The sequence below is a fragment of the Anser anser genome (assembly GCF_964211835.1).
Source record: "Anser anser genome assembly, chromosome: W".
NCBI lineage: Eukaryota > Metazoa > Chordata > Aves > Anseriformes > Anatidae > Anser > Anser anser.
Window position 1 is genome coordinate 14,986,339 of NC_139731.1, and position 26,081 is coordinate 15,012,419.

Below are 26,081 nucleotides of genomic sequence, written 5' to 3' on the forward strand. Positions count from 1 at the left end.
GATGTCCTTATTGCTCCATTGGCTGCTGCCAAAAACACCTGTGTCCTGTTTGGGGAAGGGGGCCAAAGCCCACCCAAGGCCACGGCAGCCCCTCGGCCCCTGCTGAGCAGGCTCAAGGTGGGGGGGTGGCATCGCAGGGACCCGGCGGCTTTGGGATCGGGGCCATCCCATAGCGAGTGAGAGCAGCCCTGGTGCAGCCATTTTGTGTGAACACCGCAGCCAGGCGGGGTGGTTTCACTGCTCTGTGCCATCAGGCTGCACCTTTCATACAATCCTAGAAGCGTTAGGGTTGGAAAAGCCCTCCAAGATCATCTGGTCCAACCGTCGCCCTACTAGTAATGTCACCCACTAATCCGTGTCCCTAAGCACCACGTCCAACCTTTCCTTGAACACCCCCCCCCCCCCCCCCCCAGGGACGGTGACGCCACCACCTCCCTGGGCAACCCGTCTCTGTACCTAACCACCCTTTCTGACAGAAATGTCTCCTCATTTCCAACCCGAACTTCCCCTGGCACAACTTGAGGCCATTCCCTCTGGTCCCATCACTAGTTATGGGTGAGAAGAGGCCGACCCCCAGCTCCCCACACCTTCCTTTCTGGTACCTGTAGGGAGCCATGAGGCCTTCCCTGTGCCTCCTCTTCTCCAGACGAAACAGCCCCTGTTCCCTCAGCCGCTCCTCACAGGATTTGTGTTCAGGGCTTCCACGCGGCCCAGGCTTCCTCTGAAAGCCCCACGGAGCTTTGCTGTTACGGGGCTAAAACACCAAACCCACGCAGCCCCACGCAGCTCGGTGAGGGCAGTTCCATGGCGTGTTGGGGTTGGGCCTTCTGAGGGGACGCACTGAGGGCTTCAGCTGCTGTGGCACCAGGGTGAAACTTCGGACACCCAACTCCTGCCCCACGGCCCTGCGGGGCTGCAGCTGCCATGTAACGGCCGTAATGGCCCCAACGGTCCCACAGCCACAGGTAAAGGCAGACGAGGCAGAACTATGGAGCCTGGCTTTTACCACGAGCCTTGTAAGCGAGGCCCCGATCCCGCAAAGCCTCCGCGGCACGCTGCGGCTCTGCCCCCATAGGGGGCAGGTTTAGGAGCGGGACGTCACCGCCACAGGCTCATGATGCCCAGCGTGGTTCCAGTATCTCCTTTTCCTTTGGCAGATTTGCCCTCCTCCTCCTCCTCTTCTTCCTCCTCCTCCCAGTCCCGAGCACTCCCCTGCTGTATTTTTGTGCCCCGGCACAGCGAGCTGCTGGCCTTATATTGTGGGATTACATTCCTCTCGCTCCAAAAAAAGTGTGTTTTCTGTGCAGCGCGCCGCAGCCCAGCTCCTTCCCAAAGCGATCCTTCCCCCAGGTGCAGCCGCAGCGCCGAAAACAAAACGAGACGCTCCCACACGCAGCTGTGCTCGTCCTAAGGGCAGCGGCACCTCCTCACCCCTGCAAGCACTACCGTGGACGTGAGCTTCCTCGTTAGAAACGAGTAACGGCATTTTTGTTTCCCCAAATCAACACGAGAGAAGGTTTCTTAACGAACCTCGCTGCCCCCAGAGGTTCCTCTGGACTGCCCGGCCTGCAGCTGGTTCAGGCGATGCCTGGTGGCAAGAGCTTCCCCTCCGCGACCAGGAGTTAAAATTCCAGGCCGGTTAGTCACTCATCACAAGCGCTCCTTAGCATGGAAAAATAAATTCACTACAACAAATTTAGGAGAACTGGAGCTTTTCAAGCCCTCGCCTGCCTTATGCAACTCAGCAGGAGCTGCAGCGCTGCTTGCTCTACTGAGGAAAACCTGGGGGAGAGCTGGGCTTTTTGATCTCTTCCCAAGACTTGCCAGTCAAAAAAAAAGCAAGCAAAGAAGAAATATTCTCCTCATTTCCCCCGAACGACCAGAAAGTTTGGGGACACAAGCTCCAAGATGGCCGGCCTGAGGACCACGGGGCAGGTGCAGGCCCTCCACCACCTCTACACCCAGGGATGCTTCATTATTTCCTGAATGAGGAGGGGGTGAAATATCCCCCGGGCATATTTGTCTACACAGGGGAAGTGTGAGTGAGTGCAGGTGTTTGTGCTGCTGGGAAGGGATCTATTTATTTCCCTTGCGGAGGACCCAGCAGCACCCTGCCGCTGCAGCGCAGCCCCGAAAGGGGCTCCCGCAAGCGCCGAGGAGCAGGGAAGCAGAGAACAGCCTTGGGCAGCGTACACACAGTATTTATAAATACGTGCTTTCCAAGCCAGGTGGCCTTAAAATGCCTTTTCTTATTAAGTTCTGATGCTCTTATCCATAGCAGGGAGGAGTCGATCAGCAGCCCAGGTGCTCTGCTGGCCAAGGAGACGGGAGCAGAGCCCAGCAAACCCCACCGCAGGGAACGGGAGATGCACATGGGCTGGTTTTGGGCTCACCGAGGCAGGAGGTGAGGCCAGCAGTCACAAAATCCCCCCCTTCCTCACCCACAAATCCCCAGCCATCAGCCCACGGCCTGCCCGAAGCCGGGACCCCGAAGACATCACCAGGCTCCGGTTAATGGAAACAAGTCTTTATTAAGTAACTTTTAATATCAGAAAAATAAAACTCTTATAATTCTCTTTACAGCAAATATATAATATCAGTGCTTTGGCCATCATAAGTTAAAGGCCCTTTATCATAAAATATATGGTTTTTAAACTTTACTCAAATTGAATTTATAATCCCTATGACCTCCCTACATATACATAACAAAAAGTGTAGTAAAATTAGCAAATACTAAACTATATCGATAGTTTGTCATTCTTAGTTTGTGGTTTATAGAAATGGTACACGCACCTAATGTCTGTCGATTCCTTGGCTTATTAGTTGCAGTGTACAATGCAATAAAATACAAAATACATGCTCGGTGAACGTTTGTTCGTATCTACACGACTGCAGCTAGAGATTAGGTTTCAATACTGACATGTAACTATCCTACAAGCAATTAGCATTAAAGTTATGCATTACATAATATGCCGTCAAGGCAACTCTTATACTGAAAATCATAAAATAAAAACCGTTATTTGTAAACTTTTATACGAAATGTAACTCTTCAAGTGGAAATAAAAAATAAAATTTCTGTATATTTACTAGTTCAATACACATATAATTTCTTTTTTTGTTATACTGAGAAAAAAGCTTCGTCTTGTCTTGGGAAAATAATGCTTCAAAAAAAATAGAAAAATCCACCAGAACCCCCCTTTGTGTCTTTTTTTTTGTATTTTTTGTATTTTTTTTTTTTTTTTAATATATGCCAGCACAGATTTGGGAACGTACTGAGGATGAAAAAGCTAGGAACATCCACAGGTTGAAATGTAAGAAGCGCATTCAAAAGACACTTTTCCTTATGATTGGAAAGACAGTTTTTGAAATGAAGTAAACTGATTGCAGGGCCACTGTCACAGCTGCTGTCATGAATAATACAAGGGCACGTACGCAACCCCCCTTTTTCCTTTCTGTTACTAAAAATAAAATATATATTTATATATGTGCAAGACAAATATGGATCGAACATAAAATGCTTCACATTTTGAACTACACACTCTCTAAAACGTAATTTAAGAACAGCTTGATCGGACTAATGAACGGAATGTCAGCATCCTCACTATTAGTCGAAGTATGTGCATCCCAAAGCCCTTACTGAAATGGGATGAAGCCAGCCAGACTCTTCCACATTACATTAAGAAAAGCAGTGGGTAGGAATTCACAATCGAGGCGACAACGTTCCTGATCCTCCGAACATACTACTGCCAATGCCGTGGGCGAAACATGGAGGCGCAGCGGGCAGCTTCTCTCCCCGCTCACCGTAGCGGCAATTCATCTGATCCTGCCGATAACCTTAAATCCTTTTCAAGAAATCGAACTACGCTTTTTTTTTTTAAAAAAAAAAAAGTATTTGCAATGCTGAAGAGAATTAGGCGTAAGTTGTTGCATCAAGCAAAAAAAAAAAAAAAAACAAAAAAACCCAAAAAACTTCCCCAAACCTGTTTTTTCAAAACTGGCAGTGTAAAGAAGGCAGCATTGGAAGTGTTGTTTGATATATTGATAATGCCACAAACCCTCCGCAGCAGACTGGTACTTCTGTGCTCAGGCTCTGAGGTTCATTGCTGCCAGCGCACAGAAGCCAAACGCTCAACTGAGATCCTTCAGAGAGCCTGTAAAATTTGTTTTGCAGTTGTGTAATTGCTCAAAAACTTCCCCTCGCTGTGCCGTATTACGCCAGATGCATCTCTGCTAAGCATGCCATCTGTTGAAGCTGAACCGGACAGAGACCACCTAGGTTTAGTGTTACCGTAGCAGCCTTTTAGGAACGGAGAGATTTTATTAACAACTTTAGCCTAATCCCAAGAAAGCCCAACAGTCAGAATTTACTTAGGAAGTTTACTAGAGGGTACCATGACACCCATGCCTTTAGATGTCCATATATAATAATAATACCTATATATACTTAAGAGTGGATTTGGATTGCCTGAGTAACAGCTGTCTGGCAAACAGGACACGATGGCGTTTCTTTTTCACAGATTTTGTTGGCACACTCCATGCAGAAGAGATTGTGGCCGCAGGGGACCAGGGCCGCAATGACTTCGTTCTCGAAGCATATCACGCAGTCGTGCTTTCGTCTCGACTCGGGGGGCGAGCTGGAGGTGGAGCCGCCGTTGGAAGAGGAATAGCTGTTGGTACCGTTAGAAAAAGCGGGGATGTAGATGGGAAGGCCGGCTTGGTTGCCCGCGCTAGGGGGGTCGCTCCTCACTCTCCTAGCCAAGGGGTGCTCCAGGCTTTCCGGGAAGGTGGGCGACAGGCGAGGAGTGGATGGCTGGCTCCCTCTGCGCTGGGGTTTGACGTTACTCGTAGGGTCGCTACCAAAGCCGGAGAGCGGGTTTACGGGTTCGAAAGGGGTCCAAATGGTTTGGGAAGGCGTCGGTAAGGAGTCGTACGCAGGAGAGTCGACGGCAAGCTCTTCTGTGCCCACGGAAGGCAGCGTTTCTCCGAACCAAAAGTTGCCTGTGCTGAACGGACTGGTTGGGCTGAAGTCAGCCAATCTATTGCTTCCAAAATAGGAATCTGTGGAGCCACTTCCCAAGGAGCTGGAGCTGTCGTTCCTGTAATTAGAAATCATCCTGGTGCGGCTAGGAGGGACGGGGTTAGAAGTAAGCCACGCGGACCCAAGAGTGCCTCCCTCAAAGCTCACATCGGTACCGTTGTAATGGAAGTCGTTCTCTTCGTTCAGCTCGATGTAGTTGCCCGTACGCATGGCTATGTGCATCTCGATTTCCTCGCGCGCCCGGTCGACGTTTTCAGGCATCCCCGTGACTTCGAAGACGGGCTCCTTGTCCCTGCTGGGAGTGACTATGTAGGTATGCGTCTGCTGCTGAATTCTTTTGATTGTAGCTCCTTTAGGTCCAACCACAAGCCCAACTACACGGTAAGGCACCCTGACTTGGACTGTCGTCTGCCCCGGCAGGTTGGGGGTACATGGCAAGCCTCCCAGGGCAGGACCATTTTTGTTGCGCGACGCTCGGATCATGGAGAAGTGCTCAGCAGCGGAGAGAATTTCCCTTTTGGCCATGGCTACATCCTCTTTCCGTCCAGTGACGACAAAGATGGGTTCTTCTCCACGAACGGGGGTCTTAATGTAAGTATTCGTCTTGGCCCTCAGCGCTTTGATTTTGCAACCTGTTTGAAGGAAACACACGCAAGTTTAGCGACACGGCTAAGTTTAGAAAGCCACAAGAAAGCAATCTATTTCGAGCTGCTTGAGAGTTTCAAGAAACCATCGGGTGAAACCAGAAGCAGCAGGTTTTTTTTTTTCCTCTGCGAGCCGCACCAGTGAAAGCGGTAACAACTTCTACCTAGTATTTCCAAGCGCACCTCCGACACCGAAAGCCACAAACTATTTTAGCAACACTTCTCGGGCTGTTTGAGTCTGCCATCTCCTCAACTGCTATCAGATGCCGAATAAACTCGGGTGGCTTTTTCTGCAACGGACAACCGATGAATATCCCAGAAATCCCGTTGAATTTATATTTTTTCCCCATTTATTGGGTATCCCTGAGTTACTTCTAAAATCCCGCATATGGGCTAAACGCTCACAAAAATGCTTAAGCCTACTGATACGCCGGCCTTTCACTTAAAAGCGTGCCCTAAACGCAGCCTGAAAGAGAAGCAAGAAGTTAATCAAGTGCTCGCCTTCGATTTTGGGGACCGAATTATCAAGTTTTCCAGGACACGGTGGCAGCACCTTGAACGCTTCAGGCATTTTTGAACACTGGACTTGGTTTTAACCCACCTCAGCCTATAACAAACTCGAGGTTTGTCTTGCTAAAAGTCACTTTAAGGGGAACCTCCTCTTAAAACCACCACAAGCCACGTTTGCAGACCGAGTGTTTTATGCGTTTCACTGGCAAACTGATGTTTTCCCCCTCCCTATTTTCCTCACTTCCAATATCTCAGAGCACAGGCACACGCAAAACGGTCTCGGGGTGGCATTTTGTCAGTCTCTTGCGCTCGAGACGCACTCGATCCAGGAAAACTCACGGCAAATACGCCGCTGCTGGTCGTAAAAGCGGGAAGGGAGAGCCTCTCCTCGCAGGGCCGCTGCAAGGACAAAGGCTGAAGACAAGAGGCTTTTGTTCCCGGCACGCAGCTGGAGAGGAAGCTCATCATCGCGCTCTGGAGGCCCTACCTCCAGCGGAGAGCAGCCGGAGGCGCGCGGATGGCTCTGGGCAAGGGAAGGAGCTCGGCACGAGCACACCTGGCCGCGAGAGACAGCCCCAGAGCCACCCGGGAAGAGCAAATATCCGCAGGGGGGAAGAAAAGCTGAGCCTCAGCCTGTCACAGAAGCCCACCGGGGGATAAATAAGGGCAATACGGGCACGAGGCGTCTCCTGGAAGCCGCCTGAAAGCCTGATGGGTCCCTGCTCGCAGCAGCACCTCGCTCTGGCGATTCGCCTCCGCTCCCTCCGTCTATGTTTGAGCTCCTCGCCACCAGCTCACGCTCTCACCATCAAGGCAGCTGCACGGACGTCGCCTGGGGGCTTGAGATTTAAGACCGTAAGATCCCCGCCGCGGTGCTGCTCAAGTTTTCCCGATGATGAAACGCTCTACTGCAACGCCAAAAAACAAATTGGGCCTCCCGATGCCTACGAATTATTCCCTAACCTGCACAAGCCGCTTTCGTTCACCCCACTCCACCCAAATACGTGTTCTCATTTCGCAGCAATAAGAGGCACTATCCTTTTACAAACTTTAGGAGCATCTCGTATAACATAGACACATAAAACGTAATTCTTCATTATGAAACACAATTCAGAGCCTACTGAATTCCAGTTTCCAAAGGGCCCTAACAATCCCCAGCGTTTACATTTCCGAGCAGGTTTTCCTGACGCTTCAGAAACTGCCGTCCTGTTGCAATCTGCGCCTTCGGCTTTATCTGAGAAGTCGGAAAGAACCCAAGGAAGCGGCCACGCTCGAAACCCGAGGTTTCTGAACGAGGCAGTCACCAGCAGCTCGGTTCCGTCTGCGAGGGGCGGCGGCGAAAACCCGCACAAAGGGCTACTTGTAAAGGCTGTCACGTCGGAACGCGAGGTCAGCCACCCCGTTATACGGCTCCGGCAGGACGAGCTGCCCGTTGGCTCCTCCTCAGCTGCTCCTGTTTCCTCCCCTCGTCCGTCAGTCGCTAGCGGGGTGACGATACAGCACGGCCGATCCCGTCCCCTCGCTTACCGTTCGCGGCATCCAGCCACGCTGCTGCGCCCGAGGTCAAGGCATTCCCCGAGCTCCGACACGGTAGGACAGAAAAATACAGCCCCCCACGCTCCTGCAATAAATCGGAGCGCGCCAGCCGTGACCTGGATGCACGGAGATAAAGCCCGAAGAGGGGACTCGGGCTGAAAATTCACTGTAAATCGACGAGTTTCAATTCACCGATCAAATGATCGATTCGATTCACTGACTTCAATTCGATTTCACCGAATTCTCGTAGTAGCAAAGTTACGTCAAGAACAAAACCGCTTTTTGTTTGTCAAATCAGACGGCTGGCCCAGCAGGATCCCCACAAAGACCCTATTTCTGTTCAACACACTTGCCTCCGCAGTACGGGCAACCGTGAGCACACACCGACACGGTTAAAAGGCAAACCCTTGAAGTTTAGGCAAAGATTTAGCCCTCATCTGCTTCTATGTCACACGAGGAACACCAAAGCCCTGAAAAATATTCATCCCGTGTGCCTCGATTCCTACTTTTCTCCTCTCCCCTCCCCATTTTTCCCCTTCGGATTATTTGACCAACCACCTTAAAGACGCGACGAGCAGTATTTTCCCCTGGAAACGTACGAGCAGCTCCGAAGGAAGCTATTGTTTACCTCGCACGCTATCATTACGCCTCTCTAAAAGCAAAGGATAACTTCCCACGTGCTCCACCGTGGCCGTCACGTTTTAGAGGCAGTCTAGCTGTAGACTGGAAAGAGACAGGAACGCGGGGATTTTGCTGCGTTTTTACTTCCCCACGCGGGCTTTGCTGCGACGTGGTTTCAAGAATAACGCCCCGATTTAAAGATTTGGGGATGAAAACCCCTTTTCGGTACGCGGTTTCCTCCGAACGGCAACGCCAGGGGAAATCGAGCCCTTATGGCTTTTGTGTATTTTGCTGAAGTTGCTCCAGGCTCTCAGGACAGGGACCTGGGTCAGAGCCCTCCCCGGTCCTCGTGGATGAGGACTGAATGAAACCACCGCTCTGCTTTCCTTCGCTGCTGCTGGGGTCTCTCCAGACGCTCGGATCCCGCGCGGAGCTGCCAGCAGTGCCTGGGCTGAGCGAGGAAGCAGAGAGAAGCTGCGCCGGCACTGCCTCGTCCCTTCGCCAGGAGGCAGGGCTGATTTAGCAGCCCTGACCAAATTTGGCATCCTTCAACTCAGCCCCGGAACGGCCCCAGGCAAAGCAGAGACCTGCCAAAGATCGCCCTCCGTAGCTCGCTTCCAGCGAGGAGAAAGCACACGGAACCACTAAGAGGAACCACAGGAGTGCCAAGAAGAAATGGGGCCATATAGGAATTTGTTTGCCACGAACCTGCAGCTCTTCTGGGGGGAAACAGCTTTAAAGGTAAGGGCTGTGGAGCCTTAACAGCCCTCACCTGGGTGCCAAACTGCCCCAAGCTTTTAATTTCGAAAGGAGAAGCCTCACAGGTAAGGTCGCAAAGGATTTGCAAAGCCTGACACACCAGATGTACTGCAAGGCTGTCACTTATAGGGTCTACGATACACATAAACATACAGGATATGGAACTGCACTTGGACAGAGAGTGAAAATCTGTTCTAATGTAATGTTTAAAGCTCCTTAGGTGAGATGGCAGCACAGAGAAATGAAGACCAGAACGTTTTGGGCACTTAACTCAGGTCTTAAAGTCACGTGAAATACTACCAACGCTCCGCTCGCCATTGCCTTTCGCTTGAGATCAATTAATTCATCTCACACCTTTTTTGTTTTTTATCCACAGACTGGAAAATTTCAACTCCTGACACAGTCCTTCAACCAGGTGTTGAACACGGTTGATCCAAGGAAGACGCAGACATTTTCTCTGCACATCCAGAAGACGCTGAAACATACAAAACCCCGGACCTGTGTGCTCAGAGAGCTCTTTAGCACCCATTCAGCACCTCATCTTTAGGAGCAAAGGCTGTAGAAGTATTGCTTTAAGAGTTTTAAGCAATTGGAAGAGATTATACCTAAACTCGGATAAAAATCATCCAATAGAGCTTTTCCGAAGTGATTTTTCATCCACAGCAGGGACGCTTCCTAACGAGAAGCCACGAAGCAGGGCTTTACGAATTTACCACCGCGAACCGCTTACCACCATCACAAATCACCCGTTGCTGCCCGAGACTCGGGAGCAACGCTCTGGCTCCCTGCTCTGATGGTTTTGGACAAGCAATTCCCACCAGAAGCGTTGTACGCAGGTAATAACCATCCTCCAACTCTAACAGCGCCGCAACGAGCGATGCTACAAGCAGGCAAATTACCGGCCGGCGTAGTACAGGAGAAAGGGAAATTCAGCTGGTAAATTATTCCAGGAGAAGAGGACGTAGGGATCTATCAAGAAAAATAGAGCATTTTATACCCATTTTCCCTGCCTCCCGACCCTCTTCTTAACTCACCGCTGCAACCCAAGGCCTTCAGCTACACTGCAGCTCCCCAAGCCCCGTGCTTGCCCGCGGAACGTTTCATTATGACTCGTGCTATATATAGAGACCGACGCTGCTCCCATCATCGTTTCATCACACTTAGCCATTCCGGAGGAGCAAGTGACTTTTTTTTTTTTGCCACTGCTTTGTGTTTTTGCGAGCACACGATGACACACAACTTTCCTACTCGTCAGGAGGGTTTTCAGGCGAGACGCTTTCCAGACAGCGCGACGGCTCGCACCAGCTTTTTGTTTCTGTGCAGCCCCACCGCAGGGGCTATAAATAAAGTTAGGACTCTAAATAAAGTTAGGATTCCCCCTTCGAGCTGAATCCAGATGCTGGAGGCACACGGGCTCGGGCTTGCCTACGTGCCCGGAAGGGGGAAAACCTGGAAATCTGAAGTACCTTACCCAAAAGCCAAGGAATTGCAGTAAAACACTCAGCTGGGCTAGATGACAAGGAGTGGGAGTCTCTGTCTTCTGAAAGAGAAAAATCCCTGGTTCACAAACAGCTTATAAACACTTCATTCAATATTTCCCAGGTATACACCGACGCATCAGTCGCTACAGATGTATCAGCCCGGTGCAGAACGAAGTAGCCAGCCAGCACGCTGCTTCCTCCTACTTATCAGGTTGGGGCAATTTATCAAACCCGCAATTGCACAGGCAGAGGAATGCTCCCGTTCCCCAGACAGATGGCAGCTCGGTAAACAAGTCACATGCAGCAGGAGAGCCAGAGGGCAGCAACTTGTATTCTTAATTACTCGCACTGCTGCAATAGCAGGACTAACGTAGCAGCTGCCGAGAAGTAAAGACACGACAGCAGAAGAGCGGCAGCGTAAAAGAGGGAAAGCGTCCCCCAACAACCGTAGGAAAAGTCGTTTTCCTTCACAGGATTGATGCGGAGACAAGTTTCGGAAAACGCGGCCTGCCCAAGGACGCAGGATGTTAAAAGGGATCACCGCTCGACATCCCATTCAGCACATTGGGATGGCCAGGTGAAGGAAGATTACGTAAAAAAAACACTCACGTGGCTTCTATAAAAACCCCAAATCCCCCAGTTTCAAGAACGCTGACAGGGCTGTGTTTTTCAACACGACATTCCATAGCACGCTGTTGAATGTAAGATGAGCTGGAAGGTAAAAAAATCAGAGATTTTGTTGTGCCTTTGTTCAGACAAGCAGCAGAGAGCTTGGTGCTGGCTGCAGGATTACCGACCCGCACCAGCGAAGGAAACCGAGAACCCGAAATCTTGAATGCTGGCAAGACCTCAGAAACTTAAAGGAATACCTGAAATTGAAAGAAAAAGGAAGACAGCGTTCTTCAAGAGTGAATGAAGTTGGAAACAAAGGTTTGATTTACAGCTTTTAGGCCTTTTGTTTTGATTAAACAACAACCTAGCGCTCAGCAGCCTTCTCTTTTTCTTGTTACAGCAAGTTTTTAAACACTGTCGCTGTTAAAGAAAATCATTAGTTCTTGCCAGCAGCTGGGAACTGGCCTTGTACTGCATCGAAAACAATTTTTAAGATCCTCGAGATACATTTTTTTTGTTGTTTAAAACTGATTTTTTCTTCCAGAAATTCAGACCACAGAGAGAGGGTAACAGGGACCAAGACAGGGGAATTTCTATCTGCTGACTTTACTCACAAGTTAAAAAATAAAAATGGAAATATCACTTTTTTTATGCCACCAAGACACGTTAATACACTGCAGTTTGGAAGTGCATCAATCAGGATCTCTTTTGTATGTTTAGGTTTTAAACTTAAAAAAAAACAAAATACACTCTTCAGAAAACAGCCGTTTTACAAGAAAAGGAAAAGAACCAGGAAAGTAAAAATCTGCATTACACGTTTCAAGATTTTTTTTTTTTATATAATTTCAGATTTATCAGATGATCTTATTTATGCAGGTATTCACTGCTGGTACTCCCAGGTAAAAGCCTACAGAATTTCTGGCAGGCTACACAAAGAGAAAAATCTCTCTCAAGTGCGCACCGTGTTTGGTGTGCCTCCCACCCAACGAGCCAAACAAGAGCGGCATTTAGGATTTAGGATTTACGATCCCAGCCGGAGAACCTGCACCCTTCTGACAGGCTTTGAAACCCGAGTTGGATCTTTGCACAGCGCGAAATGACAAACAGCAGAACTGAAATGATGTTTGTTCTGTAGTACCAGGGCTCCAGGCCGCTGAAACTTCAGCGGCAATTTCAGGCTCTGGCAGACTTATGTGTTTCGGTTCCTGAAGTCCCAGGCTGTAAAAACGAAGTGCAGCAACTTCTCAGAAAAAAAAAACAACAACAACAAACAGCCTTCAGATCGGCTTTCAACAAACAGCTTACGCTTTCTTTCAGGCTTTAGAACAAGCCGTTTTACACAGCATTTAGCAACACGCTTGCTACGGGAGGCTTAAAAAAGACAACCCAAAAAACCTTAAGTATAACTGCTTTGTTAGCTTTCAAGATAATTATCCTACCGTGGGACACCCATGTACTGTATGTACCCAGCTCACACAAGGATGTGCTCTAGGATTGTTTTGGCGCTATTTCCACTCCCCAAGAGCGGCGGCTAGTCTTATTTGGCTGTTGAGCTATGTTACTGATAAGCTACCTGCTTATCAGTATTTTTTTTTCCCCTGTTTGTTTCAATTCACGGGACTATTTTAAGCAAAGGAATATTTTTTTTCTCAAGAGCCCACGTTCAAAAGCAGCGAGCAAACCGGGAGCCCGGGATCATTAAATATACATAATAATGTTATTTTCGTTGCAAGGCCGTCTCACGCAAAGCAGATTTGTCATTATTGATTTAATCAGCGAAATGGGATGATATCATCCCTCCTCCTCTTACTCATCTGGGGTTTGGAGACCGCCCTGCCTGCTTCAGCTTCAAGATCCGCAGCCATCCTTTGAACCGTTCTTACCAGAGGCATCAGGCTTTGGAGTTAAATAGCTCCAACATGACTGATATCTCGGGGAGAAAAAAAAGAACGCCATTGTCAGCTTTGTCAAGGATATGTGCAACTGGAAAGATTTTAGTATTTAAACACGTCTTCTTCTCGCCTCAAGAGCGCCGAAGACTCCAGTTCTACCTAACCGAAACCTTCTCGAGGCTTACAAGGCTACGGCAGAATTGCCACGGAAAAATCACCATCAGCAAGCTTACGTACAGGAAAATGTATTCAGGTGATTCACGGCGGACCTTTACAAAGCTTTCATGTGATTTAGAGATTAAAACGAGAACTCCTCGGCTAGATCTCCAGAGCTCTTTGCAGTTTGGATGCACGCTGATGTCATTTTGGGCATACGCCCTACCCCAGCTTTCTGCAGGCGAACAAGGTCACCTCATCAGAGACGCAACTTTCTTGCTGCCAGTTCTCAAGAGCACTTTTCTCCGACTTTTTTTTTACTCTTTAAACCGATGCAACTTGTTGTACGCAGGGGTTTTAGCTGCTGACAGCGAAGGAAGTCACTTTTCTGATCAGAATGAGGACTGGTAAATTCACCGAAGGTTGGATTCGACAGCAAACTCGAATCCCCACGGGAAGCCGGTACGATGCCATGCATGGAATCTAGTTTTCCTGGCTCCCAGTCGCATGCCTAAACAAGAATAAAAGGATACAAGTATCTTTTCCTTTGTTGTTCACCTTTGTAGTCTCTGAAGTGGAAGAAACTCTAAGAGAGTTACGTTACACTACTCCAGCCAGGTCTGATACACTCATTTTCTGGGGGACAAAGTGAGTAAAGTGTGAGAACACTTGAGATATTTGTTTTGAGAGACTTGAAATTTTAAAAAAATTAAAACCACAAGAACCCACAAATCCAGGTTTCAGAAATGAACCTGAAATCCAGGTTTCAAAACGCTACGGTATTTTGTTTTCCCTTTTTTAAAGGAGGAACGCCTACTGTTTGTCAAAAGAAAAATCCTCCAGGAGCCTTTTCCAGCCCTTTTTACGGCGACGCGAGTGCTTCCAGTAGCCATACGTTAAATTACTGCCCCCGTAAGACAGCATCCTCCAGCGTCGCTTGGCGTACACGCGAAAACCGTAAACCGCAACTTACGTTTCGGGCGCTCCGCACCTTCTGCAGCTGTGACATCCCACGTTCGCGAGCAGCTCACCAGCACAGATTTGGTAAGCACGGCCACCCGCGGGGGAGCCCGCGATCCCGTTACCTACGGCGGGGGCTGCGGGAGCACCGCTTCGCTGTCTTGAAGGGCTATATTTGCTTCTGAAACTCGCACATCAAAAAGCGGTGAACGCACACGCCGCAAGGTTCTGCTTGTTTACAGAGCTCTTAGGAATCGGGGGCTCCTCTGGTCTGATAAACAACATCTGGAAGTTCTCTTCCTCTTCCTAAACATTAAATTTCAGTAAAAGTATCACAAATTGCCAATTAATTGTTATTCTTCCACTTGGGGGGGGGCAGTTCTTAGAATAAATACGCTTTCAGACATGGCAGGGTGGCCTCCAGGAAAGCCCAGATCAAACTCAGCGTTCCTGGAAATGCCTTCAGCCCTGAAATACAAGTTCTTTTTATACCTCACGAAGACGGCCACAGAAAGAGCATAAAATTTATCTTCGTGAAAGCCCCATTAGAGTTAACCTTCCAATTACATCATCCTTACGTAAGTGGGTATTAAATAAAAAAGTAACACAGCACAGAAAGAGGCGGGCGTAAAACTTCAGCTGGATCCATTCAGGATAACCCAAGCAGCTGTTTACGGGGCATATTAGCGACAAAACGTGCAGCATCTTTTCTTTTAGAGGGAGCAGAACCATCGGTGAAGGATGCAACTCCAGCAAGGCTTGCCCTAGGCAGACCGAGTTACACTGCAGCTGATGACTGAACGAAAACCTCCTTAAGCGAAGCTTTCATGCAAATATAGGTGGTAAAATGTTCTGAGACCAAGCTCTCCTACTTCTACTCCTACCCCTTCCTCTTTCGCAGCCCTAATTCTTTTACGATAATATCCCTCTCCTCCACCGAGGCTAAATATTTTATCACAAGCCAAACAGCGTGACATCAGATAAGAAATAAAAGCAGAAGAAGCAAATGAACTCTTCAGGAACAATGATCCTATTTTTATGCAAACTCCATTATCTTGTTTTTAAGTGACTCAAAGTACTGAGGAATACACTACAGAGAACAATCCTGATCCGGGGGAGAATAAACAACACAGTCTAATACGCCCTCAAAGTCCAATTTTTTCCCCTTTCATTTCGGAGGACTGAAGCAATAACTGGTTTTCAGTTCTGTTTTCCATCTCTCCTCCTGCCCCCCCATCCCCAATGACACACGAGCAAGGTCTTAAGTCATTCAAGCATTATTTCTTGGAAAAGATGTTTTGTGCTCCTGCATTTAAGGGTGCAGAAAGCCACCTGTCTGCCGGACTAGCCTGCGCATGTTGATGTACCGGAGGGACATGCCACTTACTGTTTTAACAACGGATAAATATTTTCGACCTCGGTGTCACGAATGAGTATCTGACCCAATAAAGTTTCTACACCACGGGCTTTGGCTCTTTGAAACACCCGGCAGAAAACCCACCTCTGATGAAAAATGCTCAGAGCCTAATAGATTTAGGATGAGGAAACAAGTGCCTGCTTAAGCATCGGTGCTCAGCGCGCATCTCTCTTCACTACCACTGGTTTACTCATTTGACTGTTTCTTCTAAAGAAAGAAACAGAAGCCACATTGATGTAAGAGAGCAGACAGCATAACCTCTCGTTATCTGATCGGCAAGCTAGAAACACAACCCCCAAACCAATAAAGAAAAACACACAAAGGGAAAAGGAAGAGAGAAACTACTCGTCTGCACTGCCACACCTACACTTGACACCGTTCTGCACTTCACTTCGTGTACGAAAAGTGCCTTCAAAATTCGGTTCGCTGCTGGAGAGCTGGCGTGAAACATCCAACTCCTCTTCCCCTGAGACCGCAAGAAAGGCCAACAACGAACGCGACAGCGCAGCAATGACCTTATCCTAAAGGCACAACAGAGGCACACGAAATTTAGCAATAGAGATCAACAGGAAACCAGACCCAGACAATCACTTTTAGTCAGAAAGGGGCTGCTCACGGCTCATTTCCCCACCCCCAGGTCACCTCCTCTGAGTCCTGCACGGCCCGTCTCGGCGCGCACAGTGGAAACTTGTGGTAAGTTTTAAACCCTACCCCAAACTTCAAGGCAAAGCGGGCAGGTGAGGAAGAACAGCAGCGAGGGGGATGCTGACACAAGCTGAACCCCTTCACCCACAGGGCTTTCTGAAACACGGTCCCGAGCTCCTAAGAGGCAAGGCAACTGCTTACCGAGGACTGCAAGCTGGATGCCAACAAAGAACAAAGCAAGCCCAAACACCTGTTTGTACTTGGCCGGGCCCTGCGTTAGGTTTTAGAGTTCGTAAATGCCCTCGCTTAACAACTACCAGAAGGCTGAGCTGAGCCTGTGCTCGCTCCTGCGCCTTGATTTAACACAGCCCAAAGCCTGCACCGGCCCTGGCCTCAGCGAGAGGACAGAGAGCCGAGATGTCGAGCTGTGAGAAGGGAACCCATTAACTCCTTTCCCTCCTCCCGTTACACCAACTCGATATAGCGGACGCTTTAAAAAGCTTACCAAGCACTTACCGAGCCCCAGCACCCCGGGGAGCCTCCCGAAGGGAGAAACCCCCCACGAACCCAACCGCAGGCCCTAGCAGCGGCCTGACCCCGCCGGCTGGGGACGAAGGGTGACGGGTACGGCCACATGGGCGCTACGAGGAGCCGGCCGCAGGGCCCTGCAGCCCCGACCCACGCCAGCAGGGCTCCCCCCTCGTACCCCCTGCTTCGGGGGGGCTGCTCCTCAGCCACGATGGGCCCCTCCAGCCCCCTGCACGATGGGGTGGAGGAAGCCAAGCCCCCCCCCCCCCCCCCCCGCCCTCCCCCGTCCATTTTGTGCGCCCCCAGCCCCCCCTCCTCCATTTTGTGCGCCCCCAGCCCCGCTCCTTCCCTTCCCCCCCCCCCCCCCCGGCCCCGCTCACCCTGGCGGCCCACGATCTCGGCCACATGCTCGGAACTGGGCACGGGCACGCACTCGGTGGTGTTGACGCTCTTTCGGCGGAGCAGCGCCGCCTGCTCGCCGCTCAGGCCCGCGGCCGCCGCCGCCGCCGCCGCCCCCCCCCCGCCGCTGTAGGCGTGGGGCAGCCCCGCCGCCATCATGCCCTGCGGCTCGTCCGCCCCGTACAGCGCCGCCGCCGCCTCCTGCGCATCGAAAGCGGGCGACAGCAGCACGGAGCCCAGCGGCGGCGGCAGCAGCGGGGGGGGGGGGGGAGGAGGCGGCAGCGAGGGCGAGGAGGACGAGGAGAGCAGCAGCAGCTCGGCCGGGTCCTCCTCCTCCTCCTCCTCTTCCTCCTCTTCTTCCTCCCCCGCCAGCTCCTCCTCCTCCTCCTCGTCCAGCTCCAGGTCCCCCTCGTCGGCCGCCTCCTCCTCCTCCTCCTCCTCTTCCTCCTCCTCCTCCTCTCCGGGGGGCTCCGGCGGCGGCCCGGAGCCGTCCCCCCCCCCCAGCCGCCGCTGCTGCCGGGCTTGCCGCCGGCTCCCCGCGGGCTGCCCGCGGTGGCGGAGGCCGAGGCCGGCGAGGCGGTGCCTCAGGAGGGCGTCGGGCCGTTGGAGGAGCAGCAGCGGCGGCGGCAGGAGGAGGCGCGGCGGCTCGCCGGGGGAGGCGGCGGCGGGGGAGGAGGAGGCGGCCGCCGCCGCCGCGGCGGCGCCGCCACCGCTCGGCATGGCCGGAGAGGAGGCTGCGAGCTCCGGGCCGAGCCTTAGCGGCGCGGGGCCGCCATGGCGAGGCGGGCACCGAGCAGACGCGGGCGCGGCCTTGGGCGTCTGCGGCCCCGCTGCTCAGCGCTTCTTTTGTCCCATGGCGCTCCCCTCGGCGGCGGCGCTGAAGCGGGAGGAGGAGGAGGAGGAGGGCGAGGAGGAAGAGGAGGCGGTGCCGCCCCGCCCCGGCCCGAGCTCCCCGAGGCACGATTGGGCGGCCCCGCCGGTGTCTGGGCAGGGCAGGGGGCGGTGCGGGGCTGAGGGGACGCTGGGGGTGGCTCCGGAGCCCCTCAGCCTCCCCTCAGCCGCCCCTCAGCCTCCCCTCAGCCGCCCCTCAGACTCCCCTCAGACTCCCCCGGGCGTGCCTGCCCCCCTCGGCAGGTCGCCTCTGTGCCACCCCTTCTCACAGATAACTAGCGATAGGACCAGAGGGAACGGCCTCAGGTTGTGCCAAGGGAGGTTCAAGTTGGAATTAGGAGATATTTCTGTCAGAAAGAGTGGTTAGGTACGGGGACGGGTTGCCCGGGGAGGTGGTGGCGTCACCGTCCCTGGGGGTGTTCAAGGAAAGGTTGGACGCGGTGCCTGGGGACGTGGTTTAGTGGGTGACATTGGTGGCAGGGGGATGGTTGGACCAGATCGTCTCAGAGGTCTCTTCCAACCCTAATGCTTATAGGATTCTACTTGGGGGACTCAGTCAGGCCACAGTGAAGCTGATCTGGGGGTACAGGATGCTCAGCATGGTGTCCGTGGGACCCTGCACGCCATTTGTTACGGGGCACCAAGCTGGGTCTGCTTGGGTTTTGGTGGTGTCTGGTGTGTAGATGTAGGAGAAACGGAGGTGTCTCAGCAGGCATCAGAAGGCAACGCTTTTATCCTGAGCTCAGGTTACCACAGCAGTTTTCAGCCTCTGGTCCTCAGGCCCTGTGGGACTTCCAGAGGGGCTGTGGAGGAAAGCTAAGGAAAAAAAAAAAAAACACCACACACACCTGTTCTTAGTAGGTTTAAATTCACCTTCACTGCTAAAATGTGTGTGTTAGCCTTTGACAGATGCCCTCCTTAGGTTTTATTCTTTTGAGGTGGTCTTTATTGAGCTATTGTTTGGGCCGTGCCACTTAGTACTGCGTAAATTTAAAAAAAAAAAAGTGTTTCTTACCTTTGGTCACAGTTTGTGGCAGTGCAGTGACAATGAGAGTGTGAGCGTGGGCAGGGTATGGATAAAGTTACACCATCCCGGTGTGGTTTATCTGTGGCTCTCATCCTTACCCAAACACGATGTCGTTAGCTCTTACAGGGTATGCATGCAATGCGATGCAGGGTGGAGCGGGAGGACACCGTGCGTGCTTTGACAGGTAAATTAAACAATGAGTTTGCCTCGCTGGGTGCTCCGAATGGAGCTTTCATTTGGGATTGCTATGATATTAGATGCCAATTTCATCTGTGGCTAGGTCAGTAAGGATGTATGTCGGAGCCTCAGCACCTCTTTTGGAAATGACTCCAAGTCATGATGTGCAAAAGGAAGGTCGAGAACTGGAACCGTGCGAGAAGCTTGGGTGGCAGAGGATTTAAAAAGATACTTCAGTCCTTCACTCTCGGACCAGCCCCTGAGCCTATGTCGGTTCAAGTCAGAGGTGAAAAATTCAGGCAAAACATGAAGAAGCTTGTTTGAAAACGTGATTACACTTTCATACATCAGGAAAGGGGAAGGGCTTTTTGACACGTTGAAGGGAAACAATGAGCAGGGAGAAGGTGGGCTGCGTAGTGCTGAAAGCTCCAACTGTTGGCTTGTGTTTCATGTGACAGGAGGGAGAGCCCGGAGAGAAATGCAGAGGGCAGCGTGACGTGGTCATTCACAGCAACAGATTAGAAAATGATTTTCAACAGCAGCCATCTGGGTCAGCGCGAGTGCAGCAGAATTCTTCGTATGGTCAAAGAAAGTCACATGCAAACGACTGAAATATGAACTAACCGGAGCTGGAACAAGAATTTGAGTGGTGTAGCTGTTCCTTAAAGATGTTATCCTGAGAAAAGGTTCTTGGGAAAGATCCCAGTCTAGTTAGAAGCTGGAGGAGATGCCGGTGTCGTTCGCAGTGCTAGCAGAGGGAGACGTCAGGGCAGGAGAACAGACTGCAGAGACGCAACGCTCTGTATTAACTGTGTAGCCGTGAGAGAGCCAGCAGATATTTAGGGGGACAGAAGGGCGGAGATCTGCAGGAGAAAGCTAGATCTTCACACCGTCGACGTGGTAAGGGGAGATTTCCAGGGAAGGAGCTCGAAGTGCTGGGTTACAGGTGGCTGATGGACCGAGGGGAAGGAGGACGGCTCCGGCGAGGGGTGGCCAAGAGCAGAGCCAGCAGCCGAGTGCCGGGGTGGAAGATGTTTGGAAAGAGCCGAGGAAAAGCCGTCCAGATGACAGCAGTCGCGCTCAGCACATTTTGTTCTCGGCAGCCAGATGCCCGCGTCACTGCAATCGCCGGGGGTGTTAATTGGCACCCTGGTGGCTGCTGCTCGCAGCAAGACTGAAGGCCAAATCACCTTGTTGTGACCGCTGCACGCCGGTGGGAGCTGACACTTGTCCTCGGAGGTCGGCTTTCCAGGTCAGAGCCGAGGCAGAGCTTTGCCCTGCTCCCCGTATCTGTGTGGAGATGATTTCTAGGTTACCGTGTGCTGGCAGCGGAGCGCCCTCTGAGAGCTCGAGGCGAGCGGTGGCCTTTATTTCCCCTCTCTAACTAGTAAATAGATGGTGAACACGATAGTCTCTACATCTACTCGTGGAAAATACTTGTGAAAACCAAAAATACTCCATAAAGACTTTCCCAACACCGCTGTTAGACTTCAGGTTATATTTCAAAAGCGGGAGTAATAACCAAAGCTCTTTATTAGCTTGAAAACCTGCAGTAACCTTTTTCCTTTGTCTATCTTCGTTTCCAAGTGGAAATTACTGGGATTATACATGCAACTTTGCGAAACCGCCTGTAATCGACTGACGTTACTGGCTTGAAACAATCCGTACATTAAAATTGTTAATTAGGATAAGAAGGGGTTCTTGTGCTGTAGGAGAGCTGCAAGTCGGGCTGGGGAGGAGAGAGAATAGACAGAATTGCTGCAGGGGAGAATCCTCCCTAGGCTTACACAGGCTTTTATGTTATTAATGCTTTTTTTTTTTTTTCTTTTTTCTCCTTTCTCGATAAAATCGGATGCAGAGAAAGGCTCAGTTGGACCTTTGTACTGCGTGGAACATGTTGTGAAAATGCCACCACTTACGCTTTTCTTAATAAACCCCACTCAAATTCAAAAGCTTCCCTCTTATGTTTCATTATAGGTTAAGTCTGGCGTTCTGTAGCATTCGCTTTTAAATCCCGAGTCAGGCTCTGCGGGAACTCTGCTGCCTTGCCTCTTATAGGGGGCTGCGTGTGGTTTGTCAGCAACAACTGAGGGACTGTGCTCTTTAGAGCAGCGTTTCTGTTCTTGGCCCATACCTTTGCTGAGCCCGGAGCTGCTCCCTTAGTCATGGCCAGACCCTCTTCAAATTAAGAATGTGTCGAGGCGGTTTTGGAAACCGAAAGCCATCTGGCTGAGGGGGGAATCCTCAATACCCAATTGTGGTTTAGGGGAAGTATTTACAAGCACAGGATTACGGGATTTGCGGGTGCACCCAGCCTTGGGTGACCTGCAGTCCCTTACTCTCACGGACGGGGCTGGAACCTGGAATCCCTCTTCGGGGTTACATCAAATCCCCGGTTGTCGGTGCTGTCAGCTCTAGGCGACTTCAGATTTAATCGGCGCGGCTTCGCAAACGCTCATTTGTGAAGCGGAGAGGTAATCCGAACGGAAGGGCACGGACGGTGAAATAAACGTGTTTTTCGTAGGCTTTTCCGGGAGGCAGGGCACTCAGAACTTGGCCGTTCGGCTTTCTCCGAGCTGCAGATCTCGGAGCATCAAAGGGGTTCCTCTTCCTACAACCCGGCGCTGATGGTGAGGACGCCCGGAGGGACCTTTTACCGAGGGGCTCCGGGCTTTCCGTGGTTTTCAAACGCTCCCCGCAGGTGCTGGAGAGGCGTCCGACGGCGTGCGGGGACAAGCAGGGCAAGATGGGACGGTGGCTTTCCAGACGAGGCGAAGAACGAGAAAGAGAAGACAAAGGAAGAAAGAGAAGAAGACGAGGAAGGAAGAGAAACCAGAGGCCATCTCCGCGTGGTGGGTTTTTCCGTGATATGCCTCACAGCGCTGATTTCTGAGGTGTCACTTCTGCAGACGAGCCCTGCTCTTTGGCCGTAGCTTTTGAAGCCCTACTGAAGCTGATAAGCAAACGAAGATTTTTTTTGGCAACATTTGCAAAGACATTGCGCAGAGGATTAAGTACGAGGCTCATCTACAAAGGGGAGCGATAGCATCTTCAGTTTCTGATGACCTGAATTGAAGAGGAACGTTTCTCTGCTAGATATTTACGCAGGAATTACTCGGTTACAGCCGCGATAACGGGATGAAGTTCTGTGATCAGCTTCGATGGCCTGAAAGCGCCCTTTTCTTCTACCAAAGTTCCCACGATCTCATCCAGATCTGCCCATCGCTATTAGTTGGTAGAGAAGCGAGGAGCACGTGAAGGCAAAGCAACGACTGTTCTTCCTCGTGTTCGTCTGGGAGTTAGCTGTGTCCTCACGGACGTACTCCCCAGCATGTCTTTTCTCTCCTTCCCTCCTCTGTTTTCTGCCCGCCATGGCGTACCAGATGTTAGAGCTGGGCTCTCAGGCCGTTTCACGATGTCATTTTGCCATTCTCGGCATTAACCTCGTGTCTGCCTCCCCGAAAGCAGTGCTTGGGATGGCTGAGGGCTCCGAACCATTTCAAGAGACTCCTGGGCAGGAAAAAGAAGTTTCTGCTTCAATTTCTGTAGGGCATCAAAGTCCGTCTGTGTGGCTGAATTTTGCTTTTCAGCCAGATTTGCCTCTGTGCTTGTTTCTTGGTGCCTGCCTCCTGCCTTGACACTCTGTGTCCGATCGCTCCCGACAAACTCTTCTCTGCCTCTTTTCCTATTTTGTTCTTGTTTTCTGGTCGTGAGACCTTCCCGAGTCACCAGGTTCTGCCAGTTTCCTTGGAGTTGCTCTGGTCGAGCCCGAGGGCCCCAGACTTTTCCAACATCTTTTCAGCAGGGCAGGTTCGGGGACCGCGGGACTTTTAATTTTTCTGCCTGCCGAAGGAGCTTTGAAGCCACAGGGTGAGAAAAACCTTCATGTTCGTTTCCTTCAGGAAAAAGGCAGGGCTTCAGGGAGGTGTTGCCTTTTTAGAGCTGAGATCTCGCATGGTTTAAAAGGAGGGGCGAGCTCTTTGGAGCATTTGGGAAAGACTTTCAACTCAGCGTGGCTTCTGTATTTTTGAGACCAAAGCCGCGGGTAGCGGGCACCTGAGGAAATGCTAATGAGTAACCTGATTAAAAATACGCTGGTTGAAAGCCAGATCAACTCCACGGAGAAGAAAAGCGTAATTCTGGCTGGCTTTTGCTGTAAACATGAAAGCCGTTTGGCCCAAACCCTCTCCTTTTGTATCCAGTTACACGGCCAGCAACCAAACTGGTTTCCTACTGAGCGTACACACTGGGATTATGCCCGGGAGGCAGATGGTGGCTTGTAGCAAAGGAATAGCCGAAATAGCTCCGTGTTCCTCAGCTCACAGATTTCCTTCTGCGAGGCTGTCGCGCTCCAACCGTACTAAAGGAGCCCAAAGGAAAAATAAAATAAAAAAGAAACAGGGGAGCAACAGAGCCCGCGATCGATTTCTGTGGGAAAATGGAGATAAAAGGTTCATTACGTGTAAGCGGCCCGACCCATTTCGTATCGTCATCCGCCACGGAGGATGCTTTCAGCTTTGCTGGAGATGCCGTGGGCTGGCTCGTGGAGCCCCAAAATGTTTCAGGATGCCCAGCGGTGAGGACCGCGCGAGGGATGTGCGAGTCCGCTCGCAACCTCCCCTCTCCAGAGAAAGCAGAAAATTGTGCCTTTCACCGGGCTGCTGGCTCTTGAGCTCCTTTTTCAGCTGGATTTGCAACGTTTTCCTGGCTGGAAGATGCACAGGGTGGCACCGTCCCCTGCCTGGGTATCCCCATAACCCGCGGTTATGGGTCTGGACCTGCTGAAAAATTCTGCCCGGTTTTCATGAGAGCAGCCCTTTTGTTTTTGCGTCCCCGCCGTGGGTTGATTTTGGTGCTTTTTTTTTTTTTTATGAACAGCAGAGCCTTGATTTTTTTTATTATTTTTTTTTTTTTTTCCTGCAGGCCTATTTATATACAAATTAATATCCGCTGATGAAGCGTGTGGATTATTAAGGTTGATTATTCGTCGTGGGTGTGATTTCTGTCACCCGGGATTGCTTCCGTTCCGTGTTGGACAGCTAAAGGTTTTACAGAATATAAGACTTTGTGAGACGGTTGAATGCTTGCAAACGCAGATATTTCCATGACATAAAAAAAAATCTCTTTTTTTTCCAGATTGATGTCCGAACACACGCTTTCCTTCAAGTGCTCGTGGAAAGGTGAATGAAGGAGGTGGGGGAGGCGATCGGGAGTGACCTGACGGCCAGAGATGGAGGAAGCAGCACAGCCCGGTGACCACGGGGGACTCCTCCAGCAGGGTGTGACGGTGCCCGTGCCCCCCGTGCCAGCTCGGGGCCACCGCGTCCCTGCCGAGCGGGCTGGCAGCGGGTGCGGGCGGCAGCAGGGACACCTCCGCGGGGACACCGGGCCCCGCTGCTTACCTCTTTCTCGCCCGCCACAGGGTAGGAAAAGAAGCAGGTTTGTTGTCGCCGTGCCCCCGGCGTCCTGGGGATGCGCGGTCTGGTCCTTCGTCTCGAAAAGAGCAGCGGTCCTGGCCCTTAACGTGCCCCGATGCAGCGGGGTTGGGGAGCTTTAGCCCGAGTCCCTCGCATCGCATTGTGTTTTTGTAGCGCTTCGAGATCACGCCATAAAAATTTTAGAGGAAAAGATGAGATATGCGGGGTCATGTTGTCCTTTGACTGCCCGTGTTATCATTTCCTCTGGGGAGCAGAGAAATTTTGAGGCCAGATACTGCTTTTTTTTTTTTTTCCCCCCCGTGACATTTCAGCCAACCTCCGCAACGATGTTGGCTTAAAAAAAAAGGCAGGGGGACGGGGAGCAGCTTTCAGATTTTGGCCAAAATCTGCCAGATTTCCTTCAAGCTGCTTCTCTGCGGCTCCGAGCCCATCTGCGGAAAGCTGACCCCGCTGTGCAGGCTGCGTTTAACCAAACCCCGCTTTTGTCCAAACGCCTCAGATGGAGTTTTAGCTCAGCCCCGGGTGTTTGCGCAGCGCTCATCCTATTTTAAGCACTCGATTACCGATGCTGCCACCACCTTCTGTGGAGAGTGAAGAGACTAATATATATATCCCACCAGCAGGGATGGTTTTCAGGTAGTCCAGTTTATCCCGAGCTTCGTTTTAGTCTGTTAAATAAGAGTCATAGATGATGATATACCGGTAGAGAATATAGGGAGAGCTATACATTTAATCACACACCGCTGATGAAAGCATGTTTTTTGGAGATTTCCTGGAGCCTGAGACGTTGATGCCAACTGAAATAAAAACATTTTTCTGCCTTCAGGTGGCCGAGCATCTGAAAAGAGCTTCCTGGAGGGATGGGGACCCTTGGGTGATCTCCTTGGGAAGGGAAGGGAAGGGAAGGGAAGGGAAGGGAAGGGAAGGGAAGGGAAGGGAAGGGAAGGGAAGGGAAGGGAAGGGAAGGGAAGGGAAGGGAAGGGAAGGGAAGGGAAGGGAAGGGAAGGGAAGGGAAGGGAAGGGAAGGGAAGGGAAGGGAAGGGAAGGGAAGGGAAGGGAAGGGAAATAATGCCTGGTGCTTGCCGCCGCAGCTGCTGCTTTACACCTCGCTGGATTTAATCTCACGAATAAACAGTGTACTAATTGTTTCAGCTCTCGGGGCAGCGGGGTTGGCGAGGCAGCCGAGTCACGCCAGGAATTTCGGTTTATGTAATTCGCTCTCTGCTGGGGATTTCGGGCATGTGCCCGGCTGGCCGGGGCACATCCAGCGCCGAGCATCCTCCCTGCACGCCGTGGGTCCCGGCCGCCCATGCTAAGAAGCCACCGCGATGCCTGGCACGGATAAAAACC

The 26,081-nt window shown here is 51.3% G+C and overlaps 1 protein-coding gene and 1 long non-coding RNA gene across 4 annotated transcripts; one reads left to right on the plus strand and one right to left on the minus strand.

Annotated features, from left to right (window-relative positions):
* Positions 1-2,511: 2,511 nt before the first annotated feature.
* On the minus strand, positions 2,512-18,056 carry LOC310888644 (RNA-binding E3 ubiquitin-protein ligase MEX3C-like). Its single transcript, XM_083815546.1, has 2 exons — positions 17,180-18,056; positions 2,512-5,670 (listed from the first exon to the last, which is right to left on the minus strand). The coding sequence occupies exons 1-2, from the start codon at positions 17,916-17,918 to the stop codon at positions 4,445-4,447; spliced, it is 1,965 nt and encodes a 654-aa protein (XP_083671672.1). The 5' UTR covers positions 17,919-18,056; the 3' UTR covers positions 2,512-4,444.
* Positions 18,057-18,117: 61 nt separating this feature from the next.
* On the plus strand, positions 18,118-25,552 carry LOC310888647. Of its 3 annotated transcripts, XR_014575993.1 has the most exons (4): positions 18,118-19,300; positions 19,397-19,579; positions 19,752-24,338; positions 24,430-25,552. It is a non-coding gene; the product is annotated as an uncharacterized lncRNA (long non-coding RNA). The 3 variants fall into 3 exon arrangements; XR_014575992.1 differs by having other exon boundaries at positions 19,397-24,338; XR_014575994.1 differs by lacking the exon at positions 19,397-19,579.
* The last annotated feature ends 529 nt before the right edge of the window (positions 25,553-26,081 follow it).

What these genes read in the sequence shown, in the direction of transcription:
- LOC310888644 (XM_083815546.1), bottom strand. Translation starts at nt 17,918, where the DNA reads ATGCCGAGCGGTGGCGGCGCCGCCGCGGCGGCGGCGGCCGCCTCCTCC. An exon ending in CGAGATCGTGGGCCGCCAGG is followed by an intron (nt 5,671 to 17,179) that starts GTGAGCGGGGCC and finishes TCCTTCAAACAG; the next exon opens with GTTGCAAAATCAAAGCGCTG.